This window comes from Phocoena phocoena, chromosome 20 (genome assembly GCF_963924675.1).
Source record: "Phocoena phocoena chromosome 20, mPhoPho1.1, whole genome shotgun sequence".
Lineage (NCBI taxonomy): Eukaryota > Metazoa > Chordata > Mammalia > Artiodactyla > Phocoenidae > Phocoena > Phocoena phocoena.
The window spans coordinates 22,647,049-22,668,487 of record NC_089238.1 but is presented as its reverse complement, the minus strand read 5'-3'; the positions used below and the strand labels follow the sequence as shown (position 1 = coordinate 22,668,487).

The 21,439-nt window shown below is 35.7% G+C and overlaps 1 protein-coding gene across 3 annotated transcripts in view; it reads left to right on the top strand.

Annotated features, from left to right (window-relative positions):
* Nucleotides 1–20,523, top strand: part of SHCBP1 (SHC binding and spindle associated 1) — a 37,680-nt gene extending 17,157 nt beyond the window's left edge. For 2 of the 3 annotated variants that reach the window (XM_065898843.1, XM_065898844.1), the window contains 5 exons: nucleotides 2,494–2,625; nucleotides 3,300–3,418; nucleotides 17,622–17,708; nucleotides 18,076–18,217; nucleotides 19,775–20,100. In XM_065898843.1, coding sequence (XP_065754915.1) covers nucleotides 2,494–2,625; nucleotides 3,300–3,418; nucleotides 17,622–17,708; nucleotides 18,076–18,217; nucleotides 19,775–20,100 — 806 coding nt within the window. Of the gene's footprint in view, nucleotides 1–2,493; nucleotides 2,626–3,299; nucleotides 3,419–17,621; nucleotides 17,709–18,075; nucleotides 18,218–19,774 lie in introns of all 3 variants that reach the window. The other variant, XM_065898842.1, reaches the window with a different exon arrangement.
* The last annotated feature ends 916 nt before the right edge of the window (nucleotides 20,524–21,439 follow it).

Genomic DNA, 21,439 nt, shown 5'->3' with positions numbered 1-21,439 from the left:
ATATAAATTAAAAAAAAAAAAAAAGAATCGGGAAAGAAATTTACTCACAATCTAATCATCCAGAATCCACCACTGGTAGCATTCCTGTGTGTGGAGTCCTCTTGCATTCTCTAGTGTCCCCAAAGGCTTGTCTGTACTCTTCAAGTGTAGAAAACTTTAGTGACTTTGCCTGTTTAATGTTGTCACTGCTTTCATTTACTCAAGCAAAGACTCAACTTTAGACAGTGAGAGTTATTTCTTAAAGCTTTGTCTATGTGATTCTGTTTTATGATAAAAGTCAGGCAGGGTTTTCTAGTTTTCTGATACTCCAGTTTTTCATAAACCCATTCAGAGGTCTGACCTGTATTATTCGTTTGATTAAGATTTGTAGATCCCACTACTGGGCATATACCCTGAGAAAACCATAATTCAAGAAGAGTCATGTACCAAAATGTTCATTGCAGCTCTATTTACAATAGCCAGGACATGGAAACAACCTAAGTGCCCATCATCGGATGAATGGATAAAGAAGATGTGGCACATATATACAACGGAATATTACTCAGCCATAAAAAGAAACGAAATTGAGCTATTTGTAATGAGGTGGATAGACCTAGAGTCTGTCATACAGAGTGAAGTAAGTCAGAAAGACAAAGACAAATACCGTATGCTAACACATATATATGGAATTTAAGAAAAAAAAAATGTCACGAAGAACCTAGGGGTAAGACAGGAATAAAGACACAGACCTACTGGAGAACGGACTTGAGGATATGGGGAGGGGGAAGGGTGAGCTGTGACAGGGCGATTGAGAGGCGTGGACATATATACACTAACAAACGTAAGGTAGATAGCTAGTGGGAAGCAGCCGCAGGGCACACGGATATCGGCTCGGTGCTTTGTGACCGCCTGGAGGGGTGGGATAGGGAGGGTGGGATAGGGAGGGTGGGAGGGAGGGAGACGCAAGAGGGAAGAGATATGGGAACATATGTATATGTATAATTGATTCACTTTGTTATAAAGCAGAAACTAACACACCATTGTAAAGCAATTATACCCCAATAAAGATGTTAAAAAAAAAAAAAAGATTTGTAGAGAACAAAGTTTTTTATTGGTTAACAAGGTAGACCTATCTTTCCAATAGCTAAAACTGTTCTAAGTCAGTTTGTCAGATTTTGTCAATCTGTTTAAGAGAATATAAAATTTAGAAAATCTTGAGAAATGCCTAGGCTTTTTCAAACCTAATTACAATAGAATAATAGAATCTTAGAGTTGGGAAATAAAAAACTTGTAGGGCTAAACGCTTCAAAGCCCTCTGACCCAGCTGTGAGTACTTAGATTATTACTATTTTTTTAAACTTATTTATTTATTATTATTTTTTAACATCTTTATTGGAGTATAATTGCTCTACAATGGTGTGTTAGTTTCTGCTTTATAACAAAGTGAATCAGCTATATGTATACATATATCCCCATATCTCCTCCCTCTTGCATCTCCCTCCCACCCTCCCTATCCCACCCCTCTAGGTGGTCACAAAGCACCGAGCTGGTGTCTCTGTGCTATGCAGCTGCTTCCCACTAACTATCGATTTTACATTTGGTAGTGTATATATGTCCATGCCACTCTCTCACTTGGTCCCAGCTTACCCTTCCCCCTCCTCCCCATGTCCTCAAGTCCATCCTCTATGTCTGCATCTTTATTTCTGTCCTGCCCCTGGGTTCTTCAGAAGCTTTGTTTTTTTTTTTTAGATTTCATATATATGTGTTAGCATCCATATTTGTTTTTCTCTTTCTGACTTACTTCACTCTGTATGACAGACTCTAGGTCCATACACCTCACTACAAATGACTCAATTTCGTTTCTTTTTATGGCTGAGTAATAGTCCATTATATATATGTGCCACATCTTTATCCATTCATCTGTCAGTGGACACTTAGGTTGCTTCCATGTCCTGGCTATTGTAAATAGTGCTGCAATGAACATTGCGGTACATGACTCTTTTTGAATTATGGTTTTCTCAGGGTATATGCCCAGTAATGGGATTGCTAGGTCATATGGTAGTTCTATTTTTAGTTTTTTAAGGAACTTCCATACTGTTCTCCATAGTGGCTGTATCAATTTACATTCCCACCAGCAGTGCAAGAGTGTTCATTTTTCTCCACACCCTCTCCAGCATTTATTGTTTATAGATTTTTTGATGATGGCCATTCTGTTAGTTTTTTTTAATAGCAGTTTTGTAAGTGACTTTAGTGCTGAAACTGGTATGAGATGGTTGATAGGGGGTAGTCTTCCTCATATGCAAGCAAATTGAGGAGTTATTATTAAAAATTGTACACCTTTGTAAAAATTAAGCAAGATATGTGGAGAGATAATTAGATTTTATTTAAATGTAACTGGATTAACTGGTCTCAGATATCATTTGGAGTCATTTGAAATAGAGGAATCTATCATAGAAATTTTGTGTTTAGACATTTCCCCTCACCTATCTTAAATGTTCTTGCTCTTTTCCTTAGGATATGGTCTACCAGATGATATTGTGATAGAAAAGAGAGGCAAAGGAGACACTTTTGTGGATTGTACGGGTGCGGATATTAAAATCTCAAGCATAAAATTTGTTCAGCATGATGCTGTGGAAGGAATCTTAAGTAAATATCTGAATATTTCATTTATTATTTGTTCCAGACTTTGAAGGAAAACTGTACTTTCCCTGGAAGATAGAATTTAATAAAATACCACTCTTGAGTAGTATGCAAGGCGGATTAATTATTTATGTACATAGCTTGACAACTGAGGAAGCTTACTCTAAAGTGAAAAATAGTTCAATGTATTCTTGAAAATTTGTTAGTTTAATATTTGTTTCTGTGTGATCATTTTTTTTCTTTTAAAACATTCCAGTATTGTGGTCTGTGTTCTTTGTATTTGATTTAGCCCTGGACTCAAACCAGCTATCTTCACATTGTGATAGTATTTATTTCCTGGGATTTGTATCCCTTATTTTGAATTGGGCCTCCTTTTCTTCTCTCTTCTAAGATAGTCATGAAAGTTACTTTCTGATATTTTTTTTGTAATGAGAAGTGTTTTTTAACTTGATTTTGCATTTCTGAGGGCAAGTCATTCTTTTTTAAGAATGCTGCTTTTAGATTTTATCAATAGAAAATAACTCAAAATAGTCATTGTTTTATAAATTATGAATTCATAATTCCAGTAACAGAGTTTAAATGAGAAATATTTAGACTGTATCTAATATCAGCTCTAGGCCATTTCTACTATTGGAAAAGACACATTACTTAAAGTATTTGATTGCATGTTTTCATCATAGTTATTCACCGTGGCAAGACTACATTGGAAAACTGTGTTTTGCAGTGTGAAACTACAGGAGTCACAGTACGAACATCAGCAGAATTTTTAATGAAGAACTCAGATTTATATGGTGCCAAGGTATGATAATCTCTTATGGGAAGTAGTTTAAGTTCTAAATAAGTAAATAAAATGTCCTGGGACAAGATGTAAATGCATACTCCTGTTCTCTTTCTTCAAAGAAGTTCAGATACTTCCGTGTGCTAAGTCAGCGAGACTCAACTGTATAAAATTCTTCTTATTTAGCATTTTCAAAACAGAGATTAGGAAAAAAATAATAAATCTCACAGTTTCTCTGTCATACCTTTAAAAGAGGTTAGACCCTTTAAGTTGTAACTATGTAAACGATGTTGTAGCAACTGAGGCTGGGTTGATTTTTTTAAATTAAATTTTTACTTTGAGATTGTAGATTCACATTCTGTTGTAAGAAGTAATACAGAGGTAGTCTGTATGTGTATCCTTTACCAGTTTCCTCTAATTGTAACATCTTCCAAAACTATAGTACAGTATCACAACCAGGATAAGATTGATTCAGTCAAGTTGAATATTTCCATCACTACAAGGATCCTCCATGTTGCCCTTTAAAGCCATATCTAGGTGCCTCTCCTTCTGACCTCATTAATCACAGGCAAACGCTAATCTGTTCTCCATTTCTGTTATTTCATCATTTCAAGAATGTTATATAAATAGAATCATACAATATACAACCTTTTGGAATTGGCTTTTTTCACTCAGCACAGTTCTCTGGAGCTTCACCCAGGTTGTTGCACGTATCAATAGGTTGTTCTTTTTTATTGCTAAGTAGTATTCCATGTATGGTTGTTCCACAGTTTAACTGTTCACTTGTTGAAGGACATCTGGATTGTTTCCAGTTTTTGGCTTTTGTAAATAAAACTGCTATAAACATTGGTGTACAGGTTTTTGTGCAAACATCGTTTTCATTTCTCTGGGGTAAATGCCTAGGAATGCAGTTGCAGGGCACGTGGTTAGTTGCATGCTTACTTTCTTTAAGAAACTGCCAAACTTTTCCAGAGTAGTTGCACCAGTTTACATTCCCACTAGCAATGTTTGAGTGATCCAGTTTCTCCATATCCTAAGCAGCACTTGGTATTTTCACTACTTTTTAATTTTAGCCATTCTGATAGGTGTGTGGTTTTAATTTGCATTTCCCTAGTGGTTAATGATGTTGAACATTTTTCATATGCTTATTTGCCATCCTTATCTTCAGTGAAATGTGTATTCATGACTTTTGTCCATTTTCTAATTGGATTGTTTGTTCTTTTTTACTATAGAGTTTTAAGAGTTCTTTATAAATTCTAGATATGAATCCCTAATTGGGTATGTCATTTACAGATACCTTATGCTAGTTTGTAGCTTGTTTTTTCATCATTTTCACATGGGCTTTTGCAGAGCAAAGGTTTAAAATTTGATGAAGCCCAATTTATCAGTTTTTCCTTTTATGTGTAAGAATTCTTTGTCTAACCCTAGGGTGCAAAGATTTTCTCCTTTTTTTTTTTTTTTCCAGTTTTATCGTTTACATTTTACATTTAAGGTCATGAACCATTTTTGAGTTAATTTTGGTATAAGGTGAGTTTTAGGTCAAAGTTCATTTATTTGCTTATGGATGTCCAGTGGTAACTGCACCATTTCTTGAAAAGTCTATCCTTAAATAAATTGGTTTTGTATTTTTATAGTTTTTTTTTTTTTTTTTTTTTGCGGTACGTGGGCCTCTCACTGCTGTGGCCTCTCCTGCTGCAGAGCACAGGCCCCGGACGCACAGGCCCAGCGGCCATGACCAACGGGCCCAGCCGCTCCGCGGCATGTGGGATCCTCCTGGACTGGGGCACGAACCCGTGTCCCCTGCATCGGCAGGCAGACTCCCAACCACTGCGCCACCAGGGAAGCCCTGTTTTTGTATTTTTATCAGAAATAATTTGGGTATGTTTTTGTGGGCCAATTTCTGGGTTCTCTGGTAGAATAATTCCTCCCACTCTCACTTGTCTTTTTTTTTGTTTCAGCTATTCTAGTTCCTTTGCCTTTCAATATAAATTCTAGAAATATCTTGTTCGTATCTACAAAAAGTCTTGCTAAGATTTTAATAGGACTTTCAATAAACCTATATATCAATTTGGGGAGAATGGACATCTTTTTTTACGTTGAGTCTTCCAATCTGTGAACATGGTATGTCTCTCCATTTATTTAGATCTTTGATTTTTTTCATCAGCATTGTGTAGTTTCAACGTACAAGTCTTATATATGTTTTTGTGGATTTGTACCTAAACATTTCATTGTAAGTGATATTATATTTTTAATTTATTGTGCTTATTGCTAGTATATTGAGATACAGTTGATTTTTGTATGTTTGTTTATATTCTGTGACCTTGCTGAACCTTCTTATTAGTTCTAGGAGTGTTTTTATAGATTTCATGGGATTTTTCTATGTAGACAGTCATGTCATCTACAAATAGAGACAGTCTGTTTACCTTTGGTTTCCTTTTCTTGCCTTATGGCACTGACTAGAACTTCCAGCGTTTGTGTTGAATAAGAGTGGTGAGAGTAGATATCCTTACCTTGGTCTTGATATTGGGGGACTGTATTCAGTATTGTACTGTTAAGTATAAGGTGTTTTTTGCTTTTTTAAGAATTAAAAAAAAATCCTTTTTCAGCTTTATTGAGGTGTAATTGACAGAAACTTTATATATTTAAGGTGTCCAATGTGATGATTTCATATAAATATACATTATGAAATGATCATCACAGTCAAGCATTCATTACCTCACATCATTACCTTTTTTTTAATTCCCCATCCGCTCTTCCCTCTGGCAACCACCTGTTTGTTCTCTGCATATATGACTTTGTTTCTGTTTTGTTTGTTCGTTTGTTTTGTTTTTTAGATTCTACATATAAGTGAAATCATACACTATTTGTCTTTCTCTAACTTATTTCACTTCGCATAATACTGTCTAGGTCCATCTTAGTCGTCGCAAATGGCAAGATTTCATTCTTTTTTATGGCCAAGTAATATTCCATTTGTGTGTGTGTGTGACACTACATCTTCTTTATCCATTCATCTGTTGTTAGGCACTTAGGTTGCTTCCATATCTTGGCTATTGTAAATAATGCTGAAACGAACATACATTTTTTTGAGGTACGTATATTTTTTTGAATTAGTGTTTTCGTATTCTCATATAAATACCCAGGTATGGAATTGCTGGATTGTATGGTAGTTCTGTTTTTAATTTATAGAGGACTCTCCTTACTGTTTTCCATAGTGGCTGCACCAACTTACATTCCTACCAACGGTGTACTACAATTTCCTTTTCTCCACATCCTTGCAACACTTACTGCTTATTGTCTTTTTGTTAATAGCCATTCTAACAGGTGTGAGGTGATATCTGATTGTGATTTTGATTTGCATTTCCCTGTTGATTAGTTATGCTGAGCACCTTTTCATGTGCATGTTGACCATCTCTATGTCTTCTTTGGTAAAATGTCTTATTAGGATCCATTTTTAAATCCGGTTGTTTTGTTTTGTTTTTATGTTGAGCTGTATGAGTTCTTTGTATATTTTGGATATTAACCCCTTATCTGATATATTGTTAGCAAATATCTTCTCCCATTCAGTAGGCAGCCTTTTTGTTTTCTTGATAATTTCCTTTGCTATGCAAAAGCTTTTCAGTTTGATGTAGTCCCATTTCTTTATTTTTGCTTTTTCCCTTGCCTTAGGAGACATATCTAAAAAATATTGCTCAGACCAATGTAAAAAGAGGGCACTGGCATTGTTTTCTTCCAGAAGTAGTCTAGTTTGATTCTTTTGTGTGTAGATGTCCAGTTCTCCCAACACCATCTGTTAAAGAGGCTATCTTTTCTCCATTGTATATTCTTGCCTCTTTTTATTGTAGATTAATTGTTCAGATGGTGGGGTTCATTTATGGTCTCTCTATTTGTACCATTGATCTATGTGTCTGTTGTGCCAGTACCATACTGTTTTGATCACTGTAGCTTTGTAGTATAGTTTGAGGTCAGGGAGCTTGTTTTGTTGTTCTTTCTCAAGATTGTTTTGGCTATTTGGGGTCCTTTGTTTTTCCATACAAATTTTAGAATTATTCTAGTTCTGTGGAAAACGCCATTGGTATTTTGATAGGAATTGCTTTGAATCTGTAGAGTGCCTTGAGTAGTATGATCATTTTAAAAGTATTCTTCCAATCCATGAGCACAGTATATCTTTCCATCTGTTTGTGTCATCTTCAATTTCTTTTATCAGTTTTTTAAGTTTTCTAAGTATAGGTCTTTTTTTTTTTTTTTTTTTGTTGGCTGCACTATGCATCATGCAGGATCTTAGTTCCCTGACCAGGGATTGAATCCATGCCCCTTGCAGTGGACGCGTAGAGTCTTGACCACTGGACCACCAGGGAAGTCCCATAAATATAGGTCTTTCACCTCCTTAGTTAGATTTATTCCTAGGTATTCTTTTTGATGTGATTGTAAATGGGATAGTTTTCTTAATTTCTCTTTCTGATAGTTGTTACTGTATGGAAATGTAACAGATTTCTGTATGTTAATTTTGTATCCTGCAATTTTACCAAATTCATTGATGAGTTCTAGTAGTTTTTCGGTGGCATCTATAGGATTTTCTATGGATAGTATCATGTCATCTGAAAACAGTGATGGTTTTACTTCTTCTTTTCCAATTTGGATTTCTTTTATTTCTTGTCTGATTGCTGGGGCTAAGACTTTCAATACTATGATGAATAAAAATGGCAAGAGTGGGCATCCTAGTCATGTTTTCCTGATCTTAGAGAAAATGCTTTCAGCTTTTCACCACTGAGTATGGTGTTAGCTGTGGGCTTGCCATATATGTCATTCATTATATTAAGGTATATTCCACCAATGGACACTTTGTTGAGAGTTTTTATCATAAATGGATATTGAATTTTGTCCAAAGTTTTCTCTGCATCAACTGAGATGATCAAATGATTTTTTATTCTTTCATTTGTTAATGTGTTGTATCATGTTGATTAATTTGTGGATATTGAGCTATCCTTGTATCCCTGAGATTAATCCCACTTAATCATGGTGTATGATCCTTTTAATGTATCATTGGATTCTGTTTGCTAATATTTTTTTGAGGATTTTTGCATCTATGACTGTCAAGAATATTGGCCTGTAATTTTTTTTGTTTTTTTGTGGTATCTTATTCTGATTCTGATATCAAGGTGATGCTGGCCTCATAGAATGAGTTTCTGAGTGTGCCTCTTCAATTTTTTGGGATAGTTTAGGAAGGATAGGTGTTAACTCTTCTTTAAATGTTTGGTAGAATTCACCTGTGAAGCTGTCTGGTCCTGGACTTTCGTTTGTTGGGAGCTCTTTTATTACTGATTTAATTTCATTACTGGTAATTGATCTATTCGTATTTTCTATTTATTCCTGTTTTGGTCTTGGGAGACTACACTTCTAGGGTTTTATCCATTTTTTCTAGGTTGTCTATCTTATTGCCATATAATTGTTCCTTGTAGTCTTATGTGGTCCTTTGTATTTCTGTGGTGTCAGTTGTAACTTGTCCTCTTTCATTTCTGATTTTATTTGGGCTTTCTTTTTTCTTTGTGAGTCTGGCTAAAGGTTCATCAATTTTGTTTATCTTTTCAACGAACTAGCTCTTAATTACATTGATCTTTTCTATTGCATTTTAGTCTCTATTTCATTTATTTGTGCTCTGATCTTTATTATTTATTTCCTTGTCCTAACTTTGAATTTTGTTTTTTTTCTAGTTCCTTTAGGTTTAAGGTTATTGTTTATTTCAGATTTTTTCTTGTTTTCTGAGGTAGGTTTGTATCACTATAAACTTCCCTCTTGGAATTGTTTTTGCTGCATCCCATAGATTTTGGATCATTGTGTTTCTATTTTCATCTGTCTCTAGGTATTTTTTTATTTCTTTGATTTCTTCAGTGACTCATTGTTTGTTTAGTAGCATATTGTTTAGCCTCTACATGTTTGTGTTTTTTGCATTTTTTTTCTTGTAGTTGATTTCTAGTCTCATACCATTGTGATCAGAGAAGATGCTTGATAGGATTTCAGTTTTCTAAATTTTTGAGATTTGTTTTGTGGCCTGTAGAATTGTCCATGTGCAGTTGAAAAGAATGTGTTTTCTGCTGCTTTTGGATGGAATGTTCTCTATGTATCTATTAAGTCCATCTGACCAGTGTTTCCTTATTGATTTTCTGTCTGGATGATGTATCCATTGATGGGGTGTTAAGTACCCTACTATTATTGTGTTACTGTCAATTTCTTACTTTAAATTCTCCAAATGTGTCAGTGCTTACATATTTACAATTGAATTATCTCCTTGTTGGATCTATCCCTTTATCTTTATATAATGTCCTTTGTTGTCTCTTATTACAGTTTTTGTTTTTTTTTTTTTTTTTTTTTTTTGCGGTACGCAGGCCTCTAGCTGTTGTGGCCTCTCCTGTTGCGGAGCACAGGCTCCAGACGCGCAGGCTCAGCGGCCATGGCTCACAGGCCCAGCCGCGCCGCGGCATGTGGGATCTTCCCGGACCGGGACACGAACCCGTGTCCCCTGCATCGGCAGGCGAACTCTCAACCACTGCGCCACCAGGGAAGCCCCAGTTTTTGTTTTAAAGTCTATTTTGTCTGATATAAGTATTGCTATCCCAGCTTTCTTTTCATTTACATTTGCATGGAGTACCTTTTTTCATTCCCTCACTTTCAGTCTGTGTGTCTTTAGATCTGAAGTGAGTTTCCTATAGGCAGTATATATACGGGTCTTGTTTTTGTATCCATTCAACCACTCTATGTCTTTTAATTGGAATGTTTAGTCCATTTACATTTAAAGTAGTTATTGATAGATATGTACTTATTGTGATTTTGTTAGTTGTTTGGGGGTTGTTTTTGCAGTTCTTTATTGTTCCTTTCTTTTCTTTTGTTCTCTTCCCTTGTGATTTGGTGACTATCTTTAGTGTTATGTTTGGATTCCTTTCTCTTTTTTGTGTGTGTATCTATTATAGATTTTTGATTTGTGGTTATCATGAGATTTACATATAGCAATCTTTATGTATGTGTGATTATTTTAAGTTGCTGGTCTCCGAATTTCAAACACATTTTAACTCCCCTCCCCCTACAGTTACTGTTTTTTTGACATCATATTTTACATCTTTTTGTTTTGTATATCCCTTAACTACTTATTGCAGATATAGATGATTTTACTATTTTTTTCTTTTAATCTTCCTACTAGCTTTGTACATGGTTGATTTACTACCTTTACTGTATAATTGTCTTTATCAATGAGCTTCTTCTTTTCATAATTTTCATGTTTCTAGTTGTGGCCTTTTCTTTTTTGCTTAGAGAATTTCCTTTGACATTTCTTGCAAAACTGGCTTGGTGGTGCTGAATGCTTTTAGCTTTTGCTGTCTATAAAACTTTTGATCTCTCCATCAAATCTGAATGAAAGCCTTGCCAGTTAAAGTATTCTTTTTTTTTTTTCCAACATATTGTATAATTCATTTTATGTGAAATGTCCAGGACAGCCACATCTATATGGATAGAAAGTAGAGTAGTGATTGCCTAGGGCTGGGAGTAAGGTGGGGAAGAGGGGATTGGGGTAATAACTGAAGGATACAGGGTCTCTTTCTAAGTTGATGAAAATGTTTTAACATTGACTGTGGTAATGGTTACACAACTCTGAATATACTAAAAACCATTGAATGGTACATTAAACTTAAGTGGGTGAATTGCATGGTATGTGAGTTGTATCTCAGTAAGAAGGGAATGATGTAGCCAGGATGGTGGGAAGAATCCTTTGGGCTCCAGCTTTCTCCTTGACCCTCTCTATCCTCACTGTCCCTACAGGGTGTCTTCCTTCCCACCACGTTCCAGTCCAGGAGTGTCTTGATCTGTCCCTGGCCATCCCTGTTGCCTTTCTCTTCTTTTGGGTGGACCATGAAGTATTCTGGCCTTTCATTAGCTGCTGTCTGATATCAGGATTTCTTCTTTTTTGATTATTGAAGTATAGTTGATATATGATACCTTGTTAGTTTCAGCTATACAGCAAAATGATTCATTTTTATATCTGTATATTTTTTCAGATTATTTTACACAGGTGGAGTATTCTTGATTTTAGGTTTTTCCCTTTTATCACTTTAAATATATTGTACCCTTTGGCTTTCAGAGTTTCTGCTGAAAAGTCAGCTGATAGCCTTATGGGAGTTCCCTTGTACATAAGTTGATGCTCTTCCCTTGCTGTTTTTAATATTCTATTTATATTTAATTTTTGCCATTTTAATTATAATGTGTCTTGATATGGTCCCTCTTTGGTTTGATCCTATTTGGGACTCTCTCTGCTTCCTGGACCTGGATTTCTGTTTCCCAGGTTAGGGAAATTTTCAGCTTTTATGTCTTCAAGCATGTTCTCTATGCCTTTCTCTCTTTGTTCTCCTTCTGGGATTCTTATAATGTGAATGTTGTCCTACAGGCCACTTAAACTGTCCTCATTTCTTTTTATTCTTTTTCTGTGTTCAGCTTCAGTGATTTCTACCTCTCTGTCTTTCAGCTAGCTGATTTGTTCCTCTGTATCATTTAATCTACTATTGATTTCTTCTAGTGTATTTTTCAGTTCAGTTATTGTATTTCATCTCTGTTTGGTTCTTCTTTATATTTTCTAAGTCTTTGTTAAACTTCTCTTTATGCTCATCCAGGTTTCTCCAGAGTTCTTTGATCATCTTTTGAGCATTACCTTGAACTCTTTATCAGGTGGATTGTCTATCACCACTTCACTTAGTTCTTGTGGGGTTTTTATCTTGTTCCTTCTATTGGAACATGATCCTCTGTCACCTCATTTTGCCTAATTCCTGTTTGTGGGTTGCCTACCCTGGGGGTATAGGTCTTGACTGTACTGGGTGTCTGCCCCTCCTATATCTGTCTCATTGCAGTTCCTTCTTTATAACTTTAATTGTGGGAAATATTTTCTGCTAGTCATCAGGTTGTTCTCATTGATAGTCACTCTGGTAAATAGTTTAATTTTGGTGTGCCTGTTGGGGGAGGTTCTCAGGGTCTTCCTACTTTGCCATATTTGCCACCGGTAAAAGGTTAACTGTAGGTTTTTTGTAAATATTCTTTATCAAACTAAGGAAGTTCCCCTTTATTTCTGTTTTCTGAGAATTTTTATAATAAATTTGTTTCGGCTTTTGTCAGATGCTTTTTTCCTGCATCAATTTTTGGTGGATTACAAGTGATTGATTTTCAAATTTTGAACCATCCTTGCATCCCTGGAATAAGCCTCATTTGGTCATAGTATATAATTCTTTATATATTGCTGAATTGTATTTGCTAATATTTTCTTAGGAATTTATATGTCTATATTCGTGAGAGATATTGGTCTGAAGTTTTCCTTATTTGTACTGTCTTTGTCTGGTTTTGTTATCAGAGTAATGCTAGCTTCATGAAATGAATTTGGAAGTATTCCCTCTTCTGTTTTCTGGAAGTGATTGTATAGAATTGGTGTTAATTCTTCTTTAAGCGTTTGGTAGATTTCTCCAGTGAAATCATCTGGGCCTGGAGATTTCTTTTTTGGGAGTTTAAAAATTATGGATTAAATTTCCTTAATAATTATAGGGCTATTCAATGACTTATTTCATGTTGGGTGAATTAATGGATGCACTCATAGGGTATAGAGCCCTTGTGACCAGGACCCAGTCAGTGGTGAAGGGCTTTCCTATTTGACAGTGATGGCAGCAGGCTCCTGGCACACCTGCTACATGCACCATGTTGCATGCAGGGGTGTTGCTTGCACACCCCGCCCCCCATCCTCTTAGGCCTCACACCAGCCTGGGGATTCAGGTGGACCATTTCTTCTTCTAAGTTGTCAAATGTATAGAGCTGTTTGTGGTGTTCCCTGATTCTTTAGATGTTTGCAGGGCCTGTGGTGATATCCCCTGTTTCATTCTTGATATTAGTAGTTTGTGTAGCCTCTCTCTCTCTTTTTTTCCTTTTTTCCTTGCGAATCTTGCTGAAGGTTTGTCAGTTTCATTGAAGTGTTTTCAAAGTGCCAACTCTGTTTCATTGATTTTCACTATTCTGTTTTCAATTTTATTTATTTTTGCTCTTGTCTTTATTATTTCCTTCCTTCTGTTTACACTGGGTTTATCTTGCTCTTTCTCTAGGTTCTTTGGGTGAGAGCTTAGATTGTTGATTTGAGACTTTTCTCTTTTCAGATGTATGCTTTTAATGCTATAAATTTCCCTCTTGGCACTGATTTAGCAAATTTTGATAGGTTGTATTTTCATTTTTGACCCATGCAGTATTTAGAAGTGTGCTATTTTGCTTCCAAGTATTTGGAGTTTTACTATTATCTTTTGTTGTTGATTTCTAGTTTGATTCCATTGTGGTCAAAAAACACACTGTATGACTTCAGTTTTTAAAATTTTGTTGAGGTTTGTTTTGATGGCACAGGATATGGTCTGTCTTGGTATATGTTCCATAGGCCCTTGAAAGGAAATGTGTATTTTGCTGTTATTGAGTATAAATGTCAACTAGATTGGGTTGGTTGATAATGTTTTTGAGTTCTTCTATATTCTTTCTGATTTTCTGTCTAGTTGTTTCAATTTTTGAGAGATGGATTGTTAAAGTCTCTTACTATAATTTAGGATTTGTCTTTCTCCTTTCAGTCCTATTAGTTTTTGCTACACATATTTTGTAGTTCTGTTATTTGGTGCATATCCATTTGGTATTGCTTCTTTTTTTTTTGGTAAACCAACCTATTTATCATTATATAATGTTACTGTCTATCTTTGGTAATTTCTTTTGCTTTGAATTCTACTTTATCTGATATTGATAGAGCCACACCTGCTTTCCTTTGATTAAAGTTTGCACGGTATATCTATTTTTTTCAAGATTTTTTGGATGTGGATCATTTTTTAAGTCCTTATCGAATTTGTTACAATATTGCTTCTATTTTATGTTTTGGTTTTTTGGCCGCGAGGCATGTGGGATCTTAGCTCCCTGACCAGGGATTGAACCCACACCCCCTGCATTGGAAGGTGAAGTCTTACCCACTGGACCAGCAGGAAAGTCCCTGCATGGTATATCTTTTTCCATACTTTTATTTTCATCCTGTCTTTATTGTTCTGTTTGAAGTGAATTGTAGACAGCACATAGTTGGATCTTGTTTTTTAATCCACTTTGCCAGCCTTTGTCATTTAATTGGTGTATTTAGACCACTTACATTTAGTGTAATTATTGTTGTTAAGTCTTCATTCTGCCATTTTATTTTTTGTTTTCTATTCTGTTTTTCTTTTTAATTTTTTTGCCATCCTGTAGGTTACCTGAACATTTTTTAGAATTCCATTTGTTTTTGAGTATATCTCTTTGTATAGTTTTTTAAGTGGTTGCTCTAGGTATTGCATTATATGTATAACTTACCACAGTTTACTGATGTTATCTCACCAGTTTGAGTGAACTGCTAACGTCTCCTTCCCATCCCCTGTCTGTAATATAATTATCTTCAATATTTCCTTTTCAAACTTCTAGACACATTAGACCACATTAGACAGTTTTATGTTTAATTATGATGTATCTTGAAATGGATTTCTTTGAGCTTATCCCATTTGGGGTTTTCTCAGCTTCTTAAGTCTGTAGGCTTAATGTCTCTTGCCAAATTTGGGAATCTTTAGCTATTTCTTCTTTGAATTTTTTTTTAGCTTCACACATCCTCTCTTCTTCTAGGACTCTGATGACACAAATTTTGGATCTTTTGTTATTGTCCCATAGGTCCCTGAGGTTCGGTTCACTTTTCTTTTTCAGACTGTTTTCTCTCTGTTGTTCAGACTGGATAATTTCTATTGTTCTGTCTTCTGTTTCACTAATTCTTTCCTCTGTTCTTACCTTTCTGCTGTTGTGCCCATTCACTGAGCTTTTTATTTCAGTTATGGTATTTCTCAGTTCTGAAATTTCCATTTGGTTCTTTTATCTTCAATTTCTTTGATGAGACTTTCTATTTTCTTGTTCAGCCTGCTATTGATATTTTTCATTTAAGTATATTCATAATTGCTCATTAAAGCAATTGGCTGCCTTAAAATCCTTGTTAGCTAATTCCATCATCTCTGACATCTTGGTTTTGATTTTTACTGATTATCTTATTAAGTTTGATATCTTCTTGGCACTTGGTATGAGAAGTGATTTTCCACTGAAACCTGGACGTTTTGTATTATACTATGAGAATCTGCATCTTCTATTTTAGCTGGTTTTCTCTTACCCTTGTTACTGTCAGGTGGAGGTAGAAGTCCAAGTTCCCCATTTGGCCTCCACTGACATCCAAGTTGAGTGGGGAAGCTCCTTACTGCTGGGTTGGGGTGAGAATTCCAGCTTCTTACTGACTCCACTGATGCTCTGGCACATGGCAGTGGTCTTGTTACTACCGGCAATGGTGAAATTCTTACACCCTCCACTGGGCCTGCTCTGACACCACTCCAGTAGAGAAGGGGTGTGGCACCTTGTTATTATCAGTTGGAGATACAAGTGCAGGTCCCATATGTAGTCTCCACAAGTGGGAGGGCCTTGTTACTAGCTGGTGGGGATGAAAATCCTTGGCCTTAACTGAAAATCCCAGTGTGGGTGTGGGGGTGCCTAGTCATAGCCTCAAGAGGGTGGAAGTCTAGGCTCCCCTTGGCACTTGCCAGCATGGGTGGGGGTTGGCCAGTTTTTTTCCTGTGGTGTTTGGATAGAATAGAGTTGTTACTGTTTCAAAGTTTTCTAGGCTTGCCTGGTTCTTTGGCTAAAGAGAGCAGCTTTTAGGGAGGCATTTCTGGTCTGGCATTTATGGATTGCCAGCTTCTTTAGCTTCATGTCTGGGAATATAAGGCAAAAAGAATACCCAGGAAATACACCAGTGTGTTGGTGTCATTCCTCAGGTGTTGAGGTGTCTAGCTGGTCTGCCTTTTCAATCATCTTATGTTTGTTTTATATATGATGTCCATGGTTTTTACTTGTACCATTATCTTAGAAGTGGCAGCCTCTTCACTTTCTCTTTAGTTACTGAATATCTGTTCAGCTTCATAGCATACTTTGAACATGATTGTCCCATTTACTAAGTGGCTGTGGCTTAAATTATTCTTCTCTTTTTTACATGATTCCTGATAATTTGATATTTAATTTTAACTATTTCGTTGTGTATGTATTTTTAATGTTATTGCCCCTAAATCTTTTTTTGTATATAGCTATAAACTGAAAATCTTAGCCAAAGGGCCATTTCCCAGATCTTTTGACCACTCTACAGAGAGTTAGGTTTGTGTGTAGTGACCATCCGACTACATAAACCCATCCCACTACTAAAACGTAATCCCTAAAGGGGAAAGTAATAATAAATTTTTACTTTTTATTTGTTTTCTCATGGCACACTCCTATTCCTAGGAAAACAGCTTAACATACATGCAATAGATGTGTCATAAATGGTTAATAGCAACTCTTCTTCATCTAGGATATTGTGTATGAAATTATTCCAAAAATGAATTTTTAAATAATCATAGGGGTTTGAGCCGAACCATTTTTACTTACTAAAGTGCCTAGCATGGCATCAGGAAATCATTCCTATTATTGTTAATTTTTTTGTTGGTACCATGTGGTACCAAGGGACAATGTGAGAGCATTGGGCAATGCATGGATTGTTCTGGTTACTCTGTAGGTATAAACAGGACACTTGAATTGGTTACTAATTTAACATGTGTGTAGTAGTGGGGACCATTAATTATTTTAATTCATGGAAGTGATTTTCAAGTTAGGTTGGGATATTTTTAAACTGGTGTGCTTTTAAAAATATAGCGCCTTATTTCTATCTACAGCTTTACAATATTTTACTAGATTTGAACACTGTTCTCCAACTAACTGAGTATTTCTGAGAGAATGGTCATTTTTAATAAGTATATCTTTCAACATAATTGTTAACTGACTTTTTTTTGGCAGAATCAGAAAACTGATTTGTCCCAGATGAAAGAGAGTGAAATAGTAATCAAGTGTTGAAACTCTTAGCCATTGTTTGTGTGTGTGTGTGTGTGTGTGTGTGTGTGTGTGTGTGTGTGTGCGTGTGGTATTTGAAAGTAATAAATGATAGACAACTTGCTGGAAATGAAGCAAATGGAAATGTTGATTAGAAATACCTAATAAAACTTTCTATAAAATACTTTGTATTTGCACTGCATTAAAGTCTAAGAAGTGACAAACCTTCTTTTATAGTCTTGCCTATTTTAAACTGATTGTCATTACCTTAAAATGTAACTTGTAGGGTGCAGGTATAGAAATATATCCCGGGAGTAAGTGCACCCTGAGTGACAATGGGATCCATCACTGCAAGGAAGGGATCCTCATTAAGGTGAGCACCTGCTGAGACACCCTCTTTCCAAAGGTCAGAATGGTTTTACCTAAGAAATAATTATGTTTTATTAAATTCCCATGTTGTTCCTGTTGTTTTCTGGTTTTGAAAAGCATAAACAGTATGTAAATTTTAATAATATAAATAGTTGGTGGTTGAAAGTCTCTTGTGAGAATACTTTGTTATCTGTAGATCTGCAGAAATGACAAAGGAATGCTGTGTCACTCAGAGCTCAGATTGTGCTACCACGTATTAATAAGCATAGCTTTCTATTTTATTTTTAGAATAGCCTGAAAAAAGTGAATGTGACAGTTGTGGCAGTGTTGAATGTGACAGTTCCTTAAAATATTTGTTTTCAATGTCTCAGGACTTCTTAGATGAACATTATGACATTCCCAAAATAACCATGGTGAATAATGTCATACATAATAATGAAGGTTATGGTGTTGTCTTGGTGAAACCTACAATTTTCTCTGACCTGCAAGAAAATGCCCAAGATGAAACTGAAGGTATGGTATATTTAGTAATTTTCAAAATAAAAACCAGACCTAATTTATTGTATTTCAGCATTAAACTCTGATTAAAGATCTTAATCTTCTTATCCTCTTTAAAAAAGATAACTAGCATATGCTTAGGCATGGAGATAGAGAAACTCGATAAAGCTATAACATTATGGAATATTGGAGTGAAAGAAACTTTCAAGGTCAACTAGTCAGCTGGTCAAAGCCTTTGATGTGTGGTTTCTGTGGTCCTGCAGTTCCCTTCTTACCATGCTTGGCTTTCTGTAAATTTATAGAATAAGGATGGGCATATGATAGCAATGGTGGCTCTTGCTGGCATTTGTTAAGGATGGAGGCAGAAAAATGAATGTGCCAGGTTGAAGGCTGCATTTTACTGGAGGGGATCATGGAGTTCACCTCTAGTTTTTATTTGTAAAAGTAAATACCTCCCTGTCAGCTGTCTTTCTTGGCAGCAAAGCTGATCTAACACAGTGGGAAGTTTATGAATTTCAAGCCGTGACCCAGATTACTATGAAATCTCAGTCATGGAGAAGGATTGTGCATTGGCATGGGTGAGGAAAGTTTAAAGGATGATGAGTAGTCCTTGTCATCCTTCAGGATCCACTCCAGCTATCTGGTAGTTCTTTTTCTCCTCACAGTTCTGTAGGTCAGAAGTTATGGTGAGCTTGGCTGGGTTATCTGCTTAGGGTCTCACAGGGTGAAAGAGGTATCAGCTGGGCAGGGCCCTTATCTGAAAGCTCTGGGGCGAGAATCTGCTTCCAAATTCCTTTATGTTGTTGGCAGAATCAATTTCCTTGAGGTCATAAGACAGAGGTCTCTACTTTTTTTGTTGGCTGTTGGCTGAGGATTGCTCTCAGCTCGTAGGGACCACTCTTGGGTCCTTACCCCATAACCCCCTCCATTTCAGTAATAGAAGACCTCCCTCAAAGCAGATCTCTCATGCTTCAAATCTTTTTCATGCTCTGAATCTCTATGCTTTTCTCTTCTTCATCCAGCCAGGGAAAACATTGCTATTAAAGGGTTCATATGATTAGGTTACGTATACCTGAGTTATCAACTGATTAGTAACCTTAATTACATCTGCAAGGTCCTTTTGCCATTTAACAGTTATGAAAGTAACACCAAGTGGCAGATGGCCCTGCATCACGGGGCCATCTAGAATTCTGCCATCACAGACAGTCACTTATAAAGCTGCTAGATTGGGAGTTCCTTTAGGGAAAAGAGCAGTTTTATTTATCTTTGCATCTAGCTTCTAATACAGGGCTTAGTAAATATCCAGGAGGGGTCTGTTGCGTAGATGAGATCTAGGATAAAAAGAGAAAATTCAAAATTGGTAATCTTGTATTAGGGTCAGGAGACCTTGAAGACTAAGACACCTGCTTGTTGAGATACTTATGGCAGAGAGTTTGTGAAGTCCAGTCAGATGACAGCTGGAATCCTTAACAGAAAAAACTTGAAAGCTCTGATAGACTGTAGAAATACATGTTTTAGTTGGATTAGTTTGTATATTTAACCCTATTTGTTATAATTTGTTTGTTTCTTCAGAAAATAAAACATTTAAAGTTCAGACAAGTGGAGAGGCAGATGTAGCTGAAAGAGTGGATCTAGAAGAGCTGATTGAATGTGCAACTGGTAAAATGGAGCTTTACGCGAGAGCTGACCTTTCTGAGCAAGTCGAAGGCAATTGTGAAATTGTAAATGAACTAGTTGCTGCCTCCACACAAAAAGGCCAGTTGAAGAAGAAAAGGTTGAGTGAACTGGGGATCACACAAGCTGATGACAACTTAATGTCACAGGAGATGTTTGTTTCAATTGTGGGGAACCAGTTCAAGTGGAATGGGAAGGGGAGTTTTGGCACATTTCTCTTCTGACCACTGTGATGTAAACAGATAGCAAAATATTGGATTTTGCACATGCTGCACCCAAGAATCACTGCTGCTATCATACTTTGCTTCATGTCTATATTTTGTATCTGATATATTCGATTGGGTTTGAGTGAAACAGATTTATTTCTTGTCTGCAGGTGTTGCACATAAAACACTCTTTTTATAAAGAAGCTCATAAAAACATAAAATAGAAAATATTTCGAGATTTCTTATCTAGAAAGTCTTGCTTTTTCAAACACATAGTTCTCATATTAAGTCTATTAATAACTTTCTAGTATAAATACACTTTAGCACTTCAAAGAGGAGGAACAAAGGCAGGGAATGCAAGATGAGCACACAAAAACGCAATAGGCATCAATGTGCAGTATTCTTATAGTTGTCTTTTTAATCCCAGTTATAGTGAGTCTGATATCTATGCTTTATTTGCATAATACTTGTCTTAAAAGCTTTTATGATTGGGAGGTTATCTCCCTTATCAGGCTTATTATTGAGAATCTGAGTGGGAATGCCTTTTTATGTTGAACTATGTAATCATCAAAACAGTAATAGCATAGCAGGTTTGAAACAGAAATGAAACGTGTTATTCAGAGCCAATGCATACATAGAGCATTTTCACTACTGCTGAATATGAGTGATTAAAAAGAAGGTGCTTTTCTTTCACCAGCAGTATTCTGATCAAATTTCTTACATAGTCAAAATGATTACCTATACAACCTGTATCAGCTCCGTGTTCTTGATATCATATTGTAAAATACAGCTTTTAAAAGTATTTATGTTTTTAAAAAGTATATGTGACATTAAAATTCCTACTGATTAAAATTATAATGATGAAATAATAAATTGAATCTTGGTATATTTTTCCAACTGCATTATGGGCCATAGTGCCTGTGTAGCATGTGTGATCCTTTGAAATACATACAATATTTTGATATCTTTTTAGTGTTTCAGAGTATTAAAATTTTTCCCCAGTCAAGTCATTTCTTAAATTTGAATAAATTATAATTTTATTTTTCAGATGCTACTAAATGTGGAAGGATTTATGTTAGATTTTTTTGTTTGACCATTGAAAGGCATTTTTCTTTTACTCTTGAAATCCTGTTGCAAAAGTAATGCTAATTAATTCTGCATCAACTTGAGCCAAATACTTATTTAAAAACCATTTATTCAACTTTAAAAAATCAAATTGGTTTTCCAATTAAATTTCCTTTTTATCTTAGATTTTAGACTTTGTATATTCTCTTGTAACTTGCTAGAGTATCAAGAGAATGACAAGTAACTAGGTAAGTTACTTATTGTTCCTTATTATAGGATGATGGTTTTTCAG